A 19,824-nucleotide genomic window follows, 5' to 3' on the forward strand; every position below is an offset into this window, starting at 1 on the left:
ACTGCATCTAAAATAAAAGTAAATTGCAGATTATCATTTCTAAAATACATAACAGAGCAGCATAAAGGTTCATGCAGTTACAATTCTAAGCCAGGTCACAGTATTTTTTACTCTGTTATTAAGTAATACATCATACGTAACTGTTACAAATGGTAATTATATTTTGGCCTATCATTAAATACGAAGAGATCCAAAAGTCACGCACATCAAAGTAATAAAAAAAAAGAAGACATTAAGTAATAATGTAGATTGAAATTAAGTAGAAATGTAGATTGGGGTTTAAAAACCTGAAGAAAAGTTGTCAGATGAATCGGTGGAATTTAGAGAAGCTTGAGGAAGAGGGGGTAAAGAAGATTTTTGAGGAGGACATCGCAAGAGGTCTGAGAAAAAAAGATAAGGTAGAAAATGTAGAAGAAGAATGGGAGAATGTTAAAAAGGAAATTCTTAAATCAGCAGAAGCAAACTTAGGCGGAATAAAGAGAACTGGTAGAAAACCTTGGGTTTCAGACGATATATTGCAGCTGATGGATGAACGTAGAAAATATAAGAATGCTAATGATGAAGAAAGTAAAAGGAACTATCGGCAATTAAGAAATGCTACAAATAGGAAGTGCAAACTGGCGAAAGAAAAGTGGATTAAAGAAAAGTGTTCAGAAGTGGAAAGAGAAATGAACATTGGTAAAATAGACGGAGCATACAGGAAAGTTAAGGAAAATTTTGGGGTACATAAATTAAAATCTAATAATGTGTTAAACAAAGATGGTACACCAATATATAATACAAAAGGTAAAGTCGATAGATGGGTGGAATATATTGAAGAGTTATACGGAGGAAATGAATTAGAAAATGGTGTTATAGAGGAAGAAGAGGAAGTTGAGGAGGATGAAATGGGAGAAACAATACTGAGATCTGAATTTAAGAGAGCATTAAAAGATTTAAATGGCAGAAAGGCTCCTGGAATAGACGGAATACCTGTAGAATTACTGCGCAGTGCAGGTGAGGAAGCGATTGATAGATTATACAAACTGGTGTGTAATATTTATGAAAAAGGGGAATTTCCATCAGACTTCAAAAAAAGTGTTATAGTTATGATACCAAAGAAAGCAGGGGCAGATAAATGTGAAGAATATAGAACAATTAGTTTAACTAGTCATGCATCAAAAATCTTAACTAGAATTTTATACAGAAGAATTGAGAGGAGAGTGGAAGAAGTGTTAGGAGAAGACCAATTTGGTTTCAGAAAAAGTATAGGGACAAGGGAAGCAATTTTAGGCCTCAGATTAATAGTAGAAGGAAGATTAAAGAAAAACAAACCAACATACTTGGCGTTTATAGACCTAGAAAAGGCTTTCGATAACGTAGATTGGAATATAATGTTCAGCGTTTTAAAAAAATTAGGGTTCAAATACAGAGATAGAAGAACAATTGCTAACATGTACAGGAACCAAACAGCAACAATAACAATTGAAGAACATAAGAAAGAAGCCCTAATAAGAAAGGGAGTCCGACAAGGATGTTCCCTATCTCCGTTACTTTTTAATCTTTACATGGAACTAGCAGTTAATGATGTGAAAGAACAATTTAGATTCGGAGTATCAGTACAAGGTGAAAAGATAAAGATGCTACGATTTGCTGATGATATAGTAATTCTAGCCGAGAGTAAAAAGGATTTAGAAGAAACAATGAACGGCATAGATGAAGTCCTACGCAAGAACTATCGCATGAAAATAAACAAGAACAAAACAAAAGTAATGAAATGTAGTAGAAATAACAAAGATGGACCACTGAATGTGAAAATAGGAGGAGAAAAGATTATGGAGGTAGAAGAATTTTGTTATTTGGGAAGTAAAATTACTAAAGATGGACGAAGCAGGAGCGATATAAAATGCCGAATAGCACAAGCTAAACGAGCCTTCAGTAAGAAATATAATTTGTTTACATCAAAAATGAATTTAAATGTCAGGAAAAGATTTTTGAAAGTGTATGTTTGGAGTGTCGCTTTATATGGAAGTGAAACTTGGACAATCGGAATATCTGAGAAGAAAAGAATAGAAGCTTTTGAAATGTGGTGCTATAGGAGAATGTTAAAAATCAGATGGGTGGATAAAGTGACAAATGAAGAGGTATTGCGGCAAATAGATGAAGAAAGAAGCATTTGGAAAAATATAGTTAAAAGAAGAGACAGACTTATAGGCCACATACTAAGGCATCCTGGAATAGTCGCTTTAATATTGGAAGGACAGGTAGAAGGAAAAAATTGTGTAGGCAGGCCACGTTTGGAGTATGTAAAACAAATTGTTGGGGATGTAGGATGTAGAGGGTATACTGAAATGAAACGACTAGCACTAGATAGGGAATCTTGGAGAGCTGCATCAAACCAGTCAAATGACTGAAGACAAAAAAAAAAAAAAAAAAAGTAATAATATTTAACGATTTATTTATTTTTACAACATATGTTCAAAATGGCTGCCCCGTTCATTAATGCATGTACAAACTCTTTTTACCATGTATGAGGCCACTTTGTGGAGCATGTGCATACTGTTGTTGATAGTCTCTGTTGTTATGTTCATCTTTAGTTCCTCCAGTGTATGTGGTATGTTTTTATAGACTTTTCCTTTAAGATAACCCCACAGACAGAAATATGGGGACATCAAATCAGGTGAATAAGGGGGCCATAATCCTTTAGAGATAACACGCTTGCCAAAAAACTCGTGCAACAAATACATGGTTTGATTAAATGTGTGAAATATGGCACTGTCCTGCTGGAACCAACAATTACATTCATCATCTTCAAGAAGCGCAATAAACTGTGTAATGATGTTTTGATACACAACACTGTTCACTGTAGTTTCAAAGAAAATGGGTTCCACTATTCGACAACGTGATATGGCACACCAGACTCCCATTTTCTGAAAGTTTAAGGGGTTTTCATGTAACACAGGTGGATTTTCAGCTTAACAAATTCTAGTGTTCTGTTCATGTAGCAACTAAGGTGAAACCATGGCTCACCAGTAAAGAAAACACAGTCTAGCTCTGCAATTCCATAGTTGTCAATGACCAAAACCACGTACAGTACAGTATGCTTTTCTTTATCTGACTCCTTCATTTCCTGAACACTGCAAACATGATGCGCTGATAGTCTTCTCAAGCTTTTTGAAGGTGAACGCTCCATCATATTCTTAACCTCAGCCAGTATAGCATCAGACAAAGTGGCTAGTCTCCCGGTTCTTTTCTTCTCTGCAACTTATCCACACTTTCTAAAATGGGCAATTAATCTCTCTGTGGTTGAATTATTAAGCACTGCCACATCTAGATATTTCCCATGAAATTCGTCTACAACATGTGCATAAGAATGACGAAAAATAATGTTCAACAATGAAAACTTGTTGCTTTTGGAAAAACAACATGTTTACCAAGCAATAAACAAAACACTACTACATCATGTGATCAAAATACATCACAATGATGTCTAGGTTTGTTGTTTTTAATACCCATGGTACTACCTTGTGGGAGCTGAAAGAACTTTTTCAACTAGATTATTATTTATGGACACTTTAATTTTGATGTGCATGACTTTTCGATCTCTCTATAAATCAGAAAAGAAAGTAGCCAAAAATCTCCACTAAAGGCAGCACAGGAAAAATCCCAGTTGCAGCTTGTATGCATTTAAGAGTATATTGGTATGAGTAAACACAGCAAGTAAGATTGAAATCTGGGTTAAATGAGCATATTAACAAAATGTTTGTTACCTGGTATGCAGTGAAAAAATAAATTGGTTAAAGGATGAAATGGATTTATAGAAATTAAAAGAATAAGTGACATCGAATATTGTACTTTTAAAAAGTGCAATAATTTTTTATGTCAAGAGGGATTTACTATATTATAGAATGATATGTATAGAATGAAAGAATATATATTAGAATGATAGTTTTTCTCCTAAAGCAACAACATTAAGAATCAAATTTTTTTGCCTTTTTTGATTAGTATGTAGTATGCTTTAATAATATAAAATTTGATGAAATGATTATTTTTATGTGAACTGAACAAAATTTTTATTTAATTGTAAGTTTTTAGTTGTGTTAAATTTTCCCAATTAAAGTGATGGTTGCTTTCATCAAATACTGATAAAAGAAAACTGTTTGCACAAAACTGAAAATGTTTTGACAAATTACACATTTCTATTAAATTGTAATTTTGATTTATATCAACTTAAAAATAAATCATTTTAATTCACCATCAACTGTTATGGATAAACAATTATTCATAAAGATGAGTAATCATCATGAAAATAACAAATAATGAACATGAAAAAGTAACTTCTTTGTAATATGAGCAACATGATTAATATCAGTATTGAATGAAGAAAATAAGATAGGTATAGGTATAACTCTGTTTATGTGTACTGTCCAGCTAGTATGAAGAATCTAACTGGATTGTAAAATTCTAGTTATAAAACCAAGATATGATAATTAAGTATGAAGACTTATGTTAACTGAGGCACCTCAAATTTCCAGATACAGATCTTAGCAATGTTCTAGCCGATATGAACCTTATAAAAATTTCAAGGTGGTAGAGTACATCCCCCTTAAAATTAACAATTTTACAGTTACTTGACTGTAGAAACATCTTAAGGAGCAATATTTTTAAAATGAAAGGTCACAAAGTAAGAATTAAATGCTGAATTAGTTAACAGTTGATACAAAGATTAATCTGATTCCAGTAAACAACTACAGTTAAATGTGAATTTAATATGATTTGGTAACAATATCATACATTGTAACGAGGTTGACAATAATTAATATTTTATAAAATATAATGACAAAGTTAAACAATAAGAGTCATGGTGATAGAATACTAAAGAAAAATTTAAATAATGTATAATTTGAGAATAAATAATACAAAAAAGCAAATTAAATAGAAAGTAGTGAGAAAGAATTGAATAAAATCTAAAAACTATAGAGACCATATATTTGTACAAATAACAAGAAAAATATAGCCTATATTAAAACGTTAGAAAATGTTGATACTAAAAAATTTTATTTTAAAATTTATTCTGACACAAAATGACTTCAAATGAGAAAGAAATAATAAAGAAAATAATTGGAATGAGAATTTTCTGAAAATTATTTTTTTAAAAAATCATTCAAGTTAACACATATTTAATTACAAACCCAGATTAAATACAAACCACATAAAGTATTAATTATAAAAAAAATCCAGATTTTTTTCATTACTGATTGAAAACACACTATTATAAAGAAAAATTAATAGAAATAAAAAAAATGTTAATAATTGATAAAATCCACAATAAACAAAAAAATAGGTGAAACATGTAATGATTTAAAATAAGTAAAAAAATCTGGAAGATGTAAACGGGACCCACATTACTGATCTGCTAGGGACTAATTTAGTGAAATGACTAAGAAGTACAATGGTTACACACACATGAATAAAGGTTCTGTCTCGGCCGACGGGAGTGACTCTTCAATAATATTCCCTGATAACGAGATAGAATATAAACTTAGTCCCTATTTCTCTGTGTTCTTTTGTGAAGCCTACGCAATTTACTCTGCCTTGAGACTTATTGAGACCCATAGTGATGACAGCTTCCTGATAATAACTGATTCTATGAGTGTACTTGAGAGCTTGAACTGCAGATGATCTGAACCCATCATTCAAATAATCTATGACACCCTCTCAAACGTAAGCAAGACAGTGAGTGGTATTCATATGGGTCTCAGGCCAAGACATCCTCAGGAACGAACGGGCCGATGAGGCTGCCAAGAGAACAGCAACAACTGGCATCTGATTAGAATTAAAATGTGAGAGAAACTTCACAAAGATAGTCCATGTCAAACTACATACTCAGTGGAATAAGTTCTGGCTGCTGAGTCCTCCCACGGCCTTATATGGTGTCTAGGAGAACATCTTCGAGAAAATTTTTATCCCAAACAACAAAAGAGACCAAGTCATTCTAATTCGGCTGAGGAGTGGGCACACAATGCTAACCCACACCCATGTATTTGGCTTTCCTCAGCAGAACTGTGAGGCGTCCAATTTAAATGGTCCGTAAACCACTTACTCAGATTCCCCCAATATTCAGTCTATTCGATGACAATTAAACCTGGGTTCAAATGTGAAGACTACTCAACCGTAAGAAATACATCAAAAGACTGTTGCGGTTTCTCTGTGATAGTGGAATGAAGAATTTAACTTAGTGTTTTTGCTTGTGTGAGATCCCTTACAGTATACTGTGAGCGCTGTAAAAATAGTCTAGTGATGATATTCCAATATTTATCATTATATATATTTATATAAATATATTATTTAATTATAAATAATATTAATATTATTATATTATAAATATTTATATTTCAATATTTATCAATTGTTATTCATGTTTCAGTTTGATACCCAATGTTTGGTGTTTATTATCTAATTATTTATGATTAAATGATCATAAATAATTAGATAATAAGCACCATTATTTAAGTTGCTAATGACATTGATATTATCGTTGATGCAACTATAAACAAATGATGAAAAAGAAAAAGTAAAAAAAAAATATTGACAGTGTTATTTAAATAATCATTAAACAAATAAAATAATTTTCCAATATGGGAAAATAGGTTGTGGAATATAATTCCACACCTTTTATGAGATATAGCATGCAACTATGATGATAGGATTGAATAACTACAAAAATTAATAGCCTATAGAATTATGCTTCTATAAAAATTTAACAAAACTTAACTGTTTTAATGCTACCATTTGATTTATTTGCTTTCATTTGGCAGTGGTTTACTCTGTCTCTGATGTTCTTATGTCTGTGACAAATGTCTAAATTATGTCAAGATTTTTTTAAAGTAATGATGTTCATTATATAAACAGCACCTATGCTCAACAGAATGAAGGTGGCATATGGAGCTGAATATCACCTCCACTTCAGCAGTTTGGCATGGTGATATGCAACTGTATTAAGCTCCACCTTCTTACTAAGCTAGACACAGGATCCTGTTATAGACTAGCAATGCCATTTTCAGCAATGATAGTAACAGGTTGCCTATAACCATTACAGATATATCTACCAACATACATGTATATTTTTATGATAAATTTAATAAACTATTCTAAATAAATAAAATTCTCTACTTAGTACATTCAATTAAATATACAAATAAATATATTATATATATATATATATATATATATATATATATATGTATACAAATATTTATTTTATATACACATGTTATCTGTGGCAGACAAAGTATCAATATTTTCAATTTAATTTGAAGTTTTTTTTCATTAACTAACCATAATGAACAAAACAGAAATCTATATATTTTATATATATTTATTTGTATGTATACATAAAATAGTATTTGAACAGTATAGTTGCAACTCTGTTATTGCATTTTGTTTTGGTAGGAAAATTATGGTTTTTTGGATTTTGTTAGATGTATAAATCAGTATACTGATTAATACGGTAAGATCTGAAATATCTTTTTTACTGTAGAAATTGATAAAAAAAGTAATATTTTTAATAGAATTTGGGAATTCAGATATAAAACTGAACTATAGTATATGAAGTTACTTGTCCTTTGAACCCTGTACTATAATAATTTATAATTATAATTAAATTGATAATAATGTATAAGACTGTTTTGCCTAATGAAATGCGCTACTTCTAGATAATTGTGCATCTATCTCTGTTAATAGAATAAAACTTCTCTATTCATTTAAATTATTTATGAATAAATTTTATTTTGTAACTTATATAATACAAATGATCAAGAAAACAAAATAATTAAAAAGTAAAAAAAAGAAAACTTTAAATGGTAAATATTAATATATGTAAAAATAAACTGATAAATATGTAGCAGAGGACTAATCTAAAGGTTATTAAAAAGAGTAAAATAAAAAGCAACTGCAAGCATTTTAAAAATACAAAATTAAAGAAACAAGAGTTAAATTAAAAAAAAAAAAGAAGATGGCCAAGATGAAAGGTCCATCCAGTTTAAGACACCAGCAAAATATTACATGTGTCATCAAAGTATGAAAGTTTCTTTTGTGTTATGTATAATTTGTGAGCATGTTTTTCATCCCAGTGATCTTTATAAATTAAAAAGCAAAAACAAGAAGTATATTAGCGAGTCCTTTGTTATTTTGACAAACTCAGTCAGTGAACATAGAATACAAGAATATTTACTCTCTGCTTAAAGTTAATGAACTTTGATCAATGTATAATTGATGAAGAAGAAAGGTATTGATTTGCAATCTCTCAAGATATATTGCAGTAATAAACACATGAAAATCTTGCTTGTTAACATCAGAAGTTTTAATGCATATTTTAATAAACTGCAGATGTTGGTTGAGGGTCTGTGGGACAAACTTATGTACTGAGACTGGTGATTAGAGCACTATGCATATTTTCAGCTACATAATTATGAAATTTATTATAATAACAGTTTTATTTGCAAAGCTGATATGTTAAAACAAATATAAATCATGGCATACAATTGGATACAACTAACAGATTAAACATAATTAGTTTTGTATTAATCAGCAAATATAATAAAATATCAGTTCTGTACAGATGTGATGATAAAACAAAAATTAATTTGGAGATGGTATGAAAAAATATTTAGATTTAAACAAAAAAAAATTATTGCAGGTGATTTCAATATAGATATTACATAAAAAGAACATACAAATTTAGAATTCCTGAATAACTTTCTTGAATATGAGTATAAACCATTTTATAGATGAAATTTCAGACTTAATTAGTAAACAACAAAAAATAAAAAGACATACAGACCAAGAAGTAAATGGATTACAGATCTAAATTATGAATACACACATAAAAAAAAAAATTGTTGTATATAACGCGGAAAAAAGGATCACCATAATGAGAAAAGAATACAAATATTATGTTAAAATACTGTAAAATAATTTCTAAAGCCAAAACTGAAAATGACATAAGAGGTTCAAGAAAAATAAAAAAAGCAATAAAAAATTTTACGGAATTATATAAATTAAAAAATAAACAAGAAAGCCAGCTGCAGAAGAAAAAATCAAATGTCACAGTTCTTACTATAAAATAATTAAAAAATAGAAGAAATAGAAATATATCCTTTAATCACATTTGATCTGACCTAGCAAAAAAATATTAAAAATCAAACAAACTATAACAATAGACACACCAAAGTTCAACAACAAAAGCATTTTTATAGAACCTTTGAGTCAAAATAAGATAATAGATATAATATGGCATTGATATTTTGACACTGAAAAAATGATAATTACATAGCAGTTTCCCTACAGCATATATTTAATTTATGTTTAGAAAAAGCCACTTGACCAACTTCTCTAAAAACTGCAGTACCTATATACTGCAGACCTATATACAAATCAGGTAATAAAAATCTAGTTGCAAGTTACAGGTTGATTTTGCTAATTTCAAACACTGCCAAGATACTTGAAAAAATAATACATAAAAGAATGTACAATTTTGTCACTGAATACAAGATACTATTTGAGAATCAGTAAAGTTTCACAAGAAATAAAGAAACCAAAAATGCTCTTGCAAGAGAGATAAACATAATATAATTTAAATGAAAGAATGCTGTGAATAGCAACTTTTCTTGACTTAGCCAAAACTTTTGACAAAGTTAATCATAAATTACTATTAAAAAGTTTTGGAATAAGAGGTATTGCACCTGAATTGATATTTTATTTAAAAATTGATATTATATTTCAGGAAACCAGTAAAAGCAAGTATTTAATCAGTTAGTAGAAAAACATTACATATAACTGATGTCCTAGAGGCTCCAATTTTGGATCTTTGCTGTTCTTACTATAAATCAATGAAATTTTAAAATTACCAGAGCAAGAGTATATTTATTCATATACTGATGACACAGTTGTAATTGACACAGGTCAGAATTAGTTAACAGCTCAAAATAACATGAATGAAGCTTTAAGCAAAGTGAGTGACTGGTTAATCTTAATGAAGTCATTATTTTAAGAAGTCTTGTCTATTTAAAGTAGACAAAACAAGTAGTCTAGATGGAATAAATAGCTTTTGGTATTTATGAAAACAGTCCAGGTATTCATATTAAAAACCGACAAATAGAGTAGAAATATGTAAATACTTAAGAGTAATGATGGATTCTAATCACAGATGGGAGTTTCAAATAATGAAACAGAATATTATATTTACCTTTATGAAACTGAAAAAAATATGTCTACAAAATCACTCTGTTTACAATGCGTTTTTTCAGAGCATAGCCAACTACAGGATTATTGTACGGGAAGGTGCCATTTTACAGCCTTTGTTATATGTACAAAAAAAGGTTACTAAAATTTATAGCACTCACAACAAGCAATAATGTAACTCTTTTAAATATTAAAAATTTATTGGAGCTTGAGTTATTGACCTATCATAATTCTGAATTGAAAGACAAACTACAGGAAGCCAGTCAGATAACAAAATGAAATAATTACCCTTCCAATAATAAATAAAAATGAATACAATAAAGTAACGTGGTAAAAGCAATATGTATGTTCAACCAACTTCCATCAGATATCAATTTTAGAATTAAAACATTAAAGAATGGATGAGTGACTCAGTTCAGGAAATATCACAATAATAAATGAAATATGTAATATATATATCTGAAAAACTATATCATCTATTAGTTGATAGGTTAGTGTTAAGTTCATCTTTTAAATGTTTCTACTATAGTAAAATCTCAGCCCCTGTGCACAGGTATCTGTGTATACATCTATACAAATTTTATGCATACATTGAAAAATTATGTGTATAAAATTTCAGAATGAATAAATAAATACATGTATGTATTTATTTATTCAATCATTTATATACATACATATTTATTTATTTATGCATATAAAGAATTGCAAATCTAACGGATTCCATTATTTCATATAAATCCAACTAACACATACATACGTATGTAAAAACACAATAAAATTAAATTATTTTTTACTTACCGGACAGCATAATAACAAGTGAGATTGCGAGGATAAACACCAGGAAAATTAGGACTTTCAAGGCGGCAGTCTTTACGATCACAGTCACTGAAGATGCGTGAGCAGTATGTGTTAGAAATAAGTTCACCTAAGTAATGCTGTTGTTGATTAACTTGTATAGGAATCTGATCTTCACTGCTATTGCTTTCCACTTGCATCAGACTTTCTGGAACTGTAACTATTAGTTTTAGATAAATTTATATTATAATAAATTCAGTAATAACCTAGTTTAATTAATAAATTTAACAGGAAAACTCCTTTCCTTTGGTTATTTATTCAACTTCTTTTTTTTAATAAAAATCAAGATATGATAAAAATTATACTACACTGAGAAAAAAATTGTATTTATGAATAATTGAATAATTAAATCACTGCAATATAACAACAAATTCAACTCCTTTCAAGAAAGGTCTGAAGTTACTTATTGTTTGCTGGTGGACTGAGTGAGTGCACCAGCAATTTGTGAAACCTTTCAGATTCTTTGCAAGGGTATATTTGAGCAACAATTAGATTCTTCTTTAATTTTTGTTCTGCAAATAATATGAACAAAAATAATAAGTTGTTCAGTTATGGAAAATGTAAAATACTTTATTAGAGATTTAATCTGAACATATATTTGAGTACAACTTGCCAATAGAATATTTAAAAAAATTAATTTACCATTATTTAAGTTAAGTATTGAAAAGAAAGATGAGATAATAGGTGAGGTGAGGATTGGAAACTTCAAGGGGATGAAGAAGCTTGGGCAGAAATAGATGGAGACAGCAGTAGCATAAGGGACCTGCTTCCAGGTAGAATACCAGATGATAACTTGTAAGGCTTCTGCATCACTATTTAGGTTCCAGTATACATATATATCATTAAATGCTTATTAAATTTACATATGATATTGTGTGTTTGGTTTATTTTATTGATAAAATAATTTAAGCCAAAGTTTGCTTTGTCATTTTATTTTTAATCTAATCATTCACTTTATTTAATGAAATAGGTAAATGTAATGCTACTAACACTCAACAGACTGGGGATCATTATTAAACAAATTAGTGTTTGAATTATTTATCAAGCAAATATAATAAAATGTAAAAGAAATTGTATTTACATATATATATGTTAAACTATCATCTAAAAACTGTTTACATACAAAAATATTACTAGAATATTTTACGGTAAAAATCCTATAACCTTAAACCAAAAATAACATTTAATCAAATATAAGTGAAATAGAAATATTTAATTATTTAGTAATTAATTCAATAAATAAAAAAAAAATCACCTATTGACCTAATAAAAATCACAATTATCTGCTTCCTAAATTTTTAATAATAAATAGATAATGTTTTAAAAAACCTAAACATTAAAGATAAATATGAAATTGCATTTAACAAAACGATTTAAATCTGCTACAACAAATGAGAGTTAATAGAACGTGGGTTAATAGCTATAATGCATATGGTTAATGCCTGTTAAATTTTAAATCTAACAGATTAATTTCAGTTAATAATCAAAGTAAATAAATTAATTAAATCACTAAAAAATAAATTCTCTAAACAAATTTAAAATATTAATTTTAAATTAATTATTTATTAAAATAATCTTTCTTTAATTTTCTGAAGTCTTTGCTGATTTAAGGATTAGTAAGTTGGCAGTTCTGGTTTTTAATTTGGCACAGACTTCAAAAAAAAAAAAAGTTAAAATCTGGAAGAATACTACATTTTAGGACTTAAATCGATTTTTAAGTCTGTTCTATTTTTTTACCTTTATTTTATTTTACATTTTTTAGTTTCATTTCTATTTAAAATTCAGATAGGTCTCTTAAAACACAGCTTGTATGAAATAAAAACAGTGTAATGAAAGGAATAATAATATTAAAATTGTTAACTGTTAGAGGATGTTCTTTCAAGATAAGGGAGCTTATTTTTCAAAAGACCTTTCGTAACTAATTTAACCTGTTTCTAAATTTCATATTCAAGAAAGTGTTTTTGTCTTTATATGTTATTAAAACCTGCATATTAAGGTTATATCTTTGTATTTGTAACTGAATTAATATAATTTGCAAAAGTTACTTGGACTCTTCTATGTAGTTTGTATATATATTCCCTGTACCTATGGATGAATGTAGACATCCACTCTGTGTGATGTACTATTTTTTTTTTTTTTTTACCTCTGGGACCACCGTTAGGTATTACTTCAGAGGATGAGATGAATGATTTTGTCTGACCGGGATTCGAACCCAGGACCTCCGGATGAAAGGCCAAGACGCTACCACTCGTGCCTCGGAGGTCTGCCAATGTATTATTTAATGCCCCAAAACATAAACAGAGAAGCACAGTGGTCCAAGAGTATACAAAATGAACTGCAATGATTACATTACAGTTTGACAAAAACAATATACTAATAAGAAATCATAAAAAAAAAAATAAATAGTGATAATACATAAAGAAAACAATAACATGTCTCTTTCATTGAAAATACATGGCTTATTAAAACTAATTACTATATGCTGTACTGTTCTAAAAATATTTATAAAATCTGAAAATATTTAAAACAGGTTAGTCATAACATTAACTTACCAGGCATCCACTGGCCTCCATATCTGACTATAGCTTCATGTCTTGGCAGCATTTTGTAGCTCATTTTAAAATCAAAATTGTATCCAGTGTTATCTTTTGATAACTGTAATAATCTCAGTAAAAGAGTTACTGAATGAGTTTCGCTAAAATATAATGTAGGCCCCCAGGATGTACCACACCATGCTCCACCTACATGTGGTCTACCCCATTCTGTAATCTGTAGATCGCCATCTGGACAACCTCCATTTAAAAATGACACAAATCGTCCAATAGTAAAGCTTTCAAGTGAGACCTGAAACAAAGTTTAAGTATATAAGTGAATTTGTAGTACATATACAGTCACTTATTTATACAGGTTGCAGGCAGTAAGCTTTTTCACAGCAACTGTACAGGAAGTACATGATAAAAGTAAACTAAAACAGTAAAAAGAAAGACAACTTTTACCTACTTACTGTCTAGCATACATTATTTACAAGTTACAATACCTAAAGTTAGGTCTGCTTAACATTTTATAATTAGTTGGATTCTTTCATACACCACACAATTCTGGAAATGGGAAAGCTATTTCTTCAGTAGCCCTGCACCTATTATTTAGGGATGGGCAAGGTTTTCATGTGAAAGCCTAAATATTTTCTGATGGCTCTTCAAGTTTTAGAAAAAAATAAAATTTTGTTACTGTACATATTTGGTGTGGTCAACGCAAAGTTTTTGATCAGTAATGTGTTGTTCCCATCCTGGGTAAAAATGGCTCTCAACAAACAATTGACCTTTAGGGAGTACGTACTTCATGCAACTTAAAAGGCTAAATGTGCTCGGGCTGCACTCTATCTGCTAATGAACCGACATAGTCCCATGACAAATTGTATTAAGATTTTACTTTATTCTGCCCAGCGTAGTCTATGTCTTTGTCTCTGGAGAAGGCTAGAGAGTATAGCATTCTTGAAGAAGATGGAAGCAGTTCAGAAGATAGAATACTGCCTTGTGGACAATGAAGTGATGTCAGGATGAAGACAGTCTGCAAGACCAGAAGAGAACAACCAAAGAAGTGGTTTTCAGACAGAAGTGGATTTCAACACATACAAGATATCTGTTGGAAAGATCCTCGGCTCCAGGACATCATAAACATCTGCATGCAGTCCTGGATGAGCCTCCGTGAGATAATGTAGTATACTCACTTATTACAACACAAAACCACTATAAAACACTAATTTTATCTTCTACTTTAGTTTTGTTCCAGAGGTCAAAAACTCGATCAGAGAAGATTCATCGGGCATACCAAGTTGGAAGAAGGGAGCAGGGTCCTTCATCTGCCTCTATATATTATTTATACTGTTCTGTTTCTGTTTTTGATTGTTTCAGGTATCATAGTAGGTTATGGCCATTCCAACCCAAATCTTTACCCAATCTGTGGCCCCCTCATTTAACATACTACATTTTCAAATGACGTAATTGTTGTCCTATTCATTAGGACCAGCAACACTTTTGTATTGCTGGGGAGCCAAATTTTTTCAAAATTGTCATTTACAATTGGTTATTAGTGAGATGTGTTGTGCTTAGATATTTGAATTATTAATTATTTATTGTACATACACAGGCAATAGGCCAAGTATTGCCATCTAAGCCAAAAAACAGCTTGTGCCATGATTTCTCATAACCCATCCTTTCCTTCTAAAGGAGAAAGATGAAAAAGAATGAAGAAGTCTGTTCTCTTGCCCGTTTAGTTCTTTTCAGAACTACCGGCTATTCAAAGGTTAAAAAGAAAAGAATAGAGAAGAAACTACAAGATCACTTGAAAATCATTCCATTATTTCCATCACTTTTCTTACCCAATATCACTGACTGGGTTAAGCCTAGCATATACCATCCTACAAAAGCCAAATCAACCTGCAATAGACTGTGAACTAGTTTTAGTCGAGTGCCACAGAGAAACATGCCCTAAAATCACCTCCAGCATCTACCCTTAACAGGAAGCTGACCCCTAAGGGAACATGTCATAAAAGATAAGCTTACAAGCAAATGGTTATGTCGGGTTCCTGCCACTGAAAACTCATTTGGATTAGACTGTAATCCCAAATTTCACATAACCGTGTATATCAGTCAGTTTTCTATTTATTACCCACCAGCCCACTAGAAAGACTCAGCAACAAAGTACGTAATACTTTATACTGCAATAGGCAGGAGTGTATTGTACTCTAAGAGATCCTTGTGTTTCAGTCAAGAATACCAGTTTTCAAGTATTTAGTAGTGTGTGATAAACACAATTACGGTTTGTGATAAATGTGATCATGATGTGCAGGAGCATTCAGAGTGAGTGCGTGGTAACAGACAAGTGAAGAGTGTGTCATGAGTATTCAGTTTTGGACAGTGGTTGAAAATAAGAAACTGTTCAGTGAATTCTTTGTGAACAGGAGTGAAAATGACATTATTCTTTTCAGTTATAAAGTGTAAGGTAGCTCTTTTTGTAAACATTAAAAGTGAATAATTATTGCAGAAAGTGAATTGATGATGTTTCAATTGTTATCTTACTGTGTTAATTCAATATTAGTTTCTATTAGGAATTATAAAGGTTGTAGTAAATCGGATTGTATTTCGGTATTTGCAATTTAAATTGTTATTAAATTAATTTAATTTAAATAATTTTTTATTTAATTTTAATAACTATTTTGTTCATTATAAATTATTTAAGAAAAATAATTTCCAACAATTATTGTTACATATGCTATCTCTCAATATCCTTGTTGAACTGCAAATACGCAACAGCATATAAAAATATAAAAGTACACAATGCTATACTAAATGAAATAAAAGACAAAATCCAAATCTACACCATTTAATGACCATACTTCTAACCAATCTAAATACAAGGTAATCTAAAAAAAAACTTCTAGTAATAACATCAGTTGATGCTAGCATGAAAAATGCAGCACTGGTTACCAAGAATAATTAATGAGATTATTGAAAATGTTTTGAAATAAGCTTTTAAAAATATTTTATTATACAATTTGGGTTGGTTTGTTGTTGCAAAATTTCAAACTTTTAAATTAATTTAACTCACAGATTAAAACTGAATTAATTGTAAGTATATTAGTATCATCAAACAAATGACAATCTTGTTAATTTCTTGGTTTAGAAATCATCATAGATCATCTTCAAACCAAGATTTTTGCCAAATTTTTTAAGTTTATGTTATCCTTTACATTCATTTTTATAAAACATCTACAAATAGTTTTGATCAGTTGAATGTCATCATTTGAAAAGATTAAAGAAATCTGTTTCTTCAGGTCTAATTCTTGCACCTTATAATCCGACTATACCAGTTAGGCTAGTGTGTTGTCTAGTTAACTGACTACAAGCCACTTACTCATTTCAACATTCAACCCTAGTAAGGGAATACCACTGAAAAAGGTTGAAAGAGTTGAATGTTGAGCAATATTCATGTTAAATCACAATTATGATACAAATTTTCAGAGCTGAACACAGAAATACATATGAATTATTATTACTTTTGCTAATGACAGACATCAATGGACTGTAATGATTATAATGAACAGTGTAATTTATAAACATACATGTATTTCTTTCCTTTCCATCAAAAAAAAATTATAAAAAAAAAGAGATAATGAGGATGTGTTGGTTAAAAATTATTAGGGTAATGAAAATTATATAAAAGAAAGAATTGTTAATAAGTTTAAACTGTACATTTTACAATTTGTGTTAAATTGTTTAAAAAGTTTAAAATGGTCAATGGAAAAATTATTATGTTTTCTTATTACTTCTTTCTTTAATCAGTTTGTTATGACATGAAATCAAATTTATTTCTTATTTATTTCTGTACGAGTCCTACAATCCAGTAATTTTTTTCTTCTTCACAATATACAATGTTTTGTCATGCATTGTTAAGTTCAGTTCAGGTTTAGAACACATTCATTCATATGTGTGATCATAATCATCAACATTAATTTTTTTATTTTTCAGTTAAAGAATAATATACTGTCTACATACATAATTAGTTTATTTTTTAACTAAAATTGTGTATTAAGTTTGTTCTTAAAGGAAATGTGTTGTGTTCAGGAATATCAACCTGCTCCAAAACATGCTTGTTTACATTCATTTAAAGAATCAGAATTCGGTATGGTGTTATTAGTGATGCAAATGAGTGAGGATGGCATGATTTATACACAGTTAATACATTTCTTCTGTTATATTATCGTGTTCACTATAATGTAATACTAATCGAAAAATGTGTAAAACATATGTTTCATGTTATTTTATTTATAAATGTAAAACATAATAAAATTTGTTAATTTTAAAAATAAAATCAGAGGAAAAATAAAGTACATTTTTATTTTAAACAATAAATCATAATCAGTATACAGAAGTGAATTGGTAAGCATAAAAAATAAATAAATCTTAACAATATGAAGGAAATATTAACTAAAAAAAAGTAAAATTATAGCTCAATATATTAACTTTTGACACTGGCTACCTTAATTTGATACTCAACATTGTGTGGACAAAAGTTCTTTTAAATTTTTTGATTTCATTATATCTACTGATAAATTATAAAAAAATGAAATTCAGATTTAGATTTAGTTTCAGTATTTTCTATGTTTTATATTTTTTTGTAAATATTTCAGAGCATTTCTCTTCATTGTTTTGGGCTAAGGTCAACTTACTAATCTATAATATCTGGTATAGATCTTAAAACAATATGAAGGAAATATTAACTAGAAAAAAGTAAAATTTTAGCTCAATGTATTTAACTTTTGACACTGGCTACCTTAATTTGATACTCAACATTCTGTGGACAAAAGTTCTTTTACATTTTTTGATTTCATTATATCTACTGATATAAAAAAATGAAATTCAGATTTAGATATAGTTTCAGTATTTTCTATGTTTTATATATATTTTTTTGTAAATATTTCAGAGCATTTCTCTTCATTGTTTTGGGCTAAGGTCAACTTACTAATCTATAATATCTGGTATAGATCTTAAAACAATATGAAGGAAATATTAACTAGAAAAAAGTAAAATTTTAGCTCAATGTATTTAACTTTTGACACTGGCTACCTTAATTTGATACTCAACATTCTGTGGACAAAAGTTCTTTTACATTTTTTGATTTCATTATATCTACTGATATAAAAAAATGAAATTCAGATTTAGATATAGTTTCAGTATTTTCTATGTTTTATATATATTTTTTTGTAAATATTTCAGAGCATTTCTCTTCATTGTTTTGGGCTAAGGTCAACTTACTAATCTATAATATCTGGTATAGATCTTAAAACAATATGAAGGAAATATTAACTAGAAAAAAGTAAAATTTTAGCTCAATGTATCTAACTTTTGACACTGGCTACCTTAATTTGATACTCAACATTCTGTGGACAAAAGTTCTTTTACATTTTTTGATTTCATTATATCTACTGATATAAAAAAATGAAATTCAGATTTAGATATAGTTTCAGTATTTTCTATGTTTTATATATATTTTTTTGTAAATATTTCAGAGCATTTCTCTTCATTGTTTTGGGCTAAGGTCAACTTACTAATCTACAATATCTGGTATAGATCTTAAAACAATATGAAGGAAATATTAACTAGAAAAAAGTAAAATTTTAGCTCAATGTATTTAACTTTTGACACTGGCTACCTTAATTTGATACTCAACATTCTGTGGACAAAAGTTCTTTTAAATTTTTTGATTTCATTATATCTACTGATATAAAAAAATGAAATTCAGATTTAGATATAGTTTCAGTATTTTCTATGTTTTATATATATTTTTTTGTAAATATTTCAGAGCATTCTCTTCATTGTTTTGGGCCAAGGTCAACTTGCTAATCTATAATATCTGGTATATAGCACTTCTTATTAAACATATAATAAGAAAATGTTATTACATGGATAAGTCAAACATTTTTTGCACTTAATTCATTTTACAGTACTTGTTTAGTGCTTCTTTATGAATTTTCATGTTTCTCTTTTTAAAATTTCAAAAGCTATTTTTCAGTACCACCTAAGTGATCAATATAGAGGTGATTAGTAGGAAACCATCTGATTACTCCAATCAATGAATAATTTTCTTTCATTACAGAATACTATTACTTCAAGCTTTAGAACCAAACCTATTTATCAATTATCAATAAGTCTCTCTTATTGTGCCATTTTAAAACAACATATTTTTATC

At 29.0% G+C, this 19,824-nt stretch overlaps 1 protein-coding gene across 1 annotated transcript in view; it reads right to left on the reverse strand.

Annotated features, from left to right (window-relative positions):
* LOC142322767 (uncharacterized) overlaps nt 1–19,824 on the reverse strand; it is a 329,696-nt gene that overhangs the window by 65,836 nt on the left and 244,036 nt on the right. The window contains exons 3-4 of the mRNA XM_075361842.1: nt 13,629–13,920; nt 11,020–11,224 (exon numbers count right to left, since the gene is read on the reverse strand). Of these exons, the coding sequence (XP_075217957.1) occupies nt 11,020–11,224; nt 13,629–13,920 (497 nt within the window). The remainder of the gene's footprint in view (nt 1–11,019; nt 11,225–13,628; nt 13,921–19,824) is intronic.

This window comes from Lycorma delicatula, chromosome 4, assembly GCF_047948215.1.
Source record: "Lycorma delicatula isolate Av1 chromosome 4, ASM4794821v1, whole genome shotgun sequence".
NCBI lineage: Eukaryota > Metazoa > Arthropoda > Insecta > Hemiptera > Fulgoridae > Lycorma > Lycorma delicatula.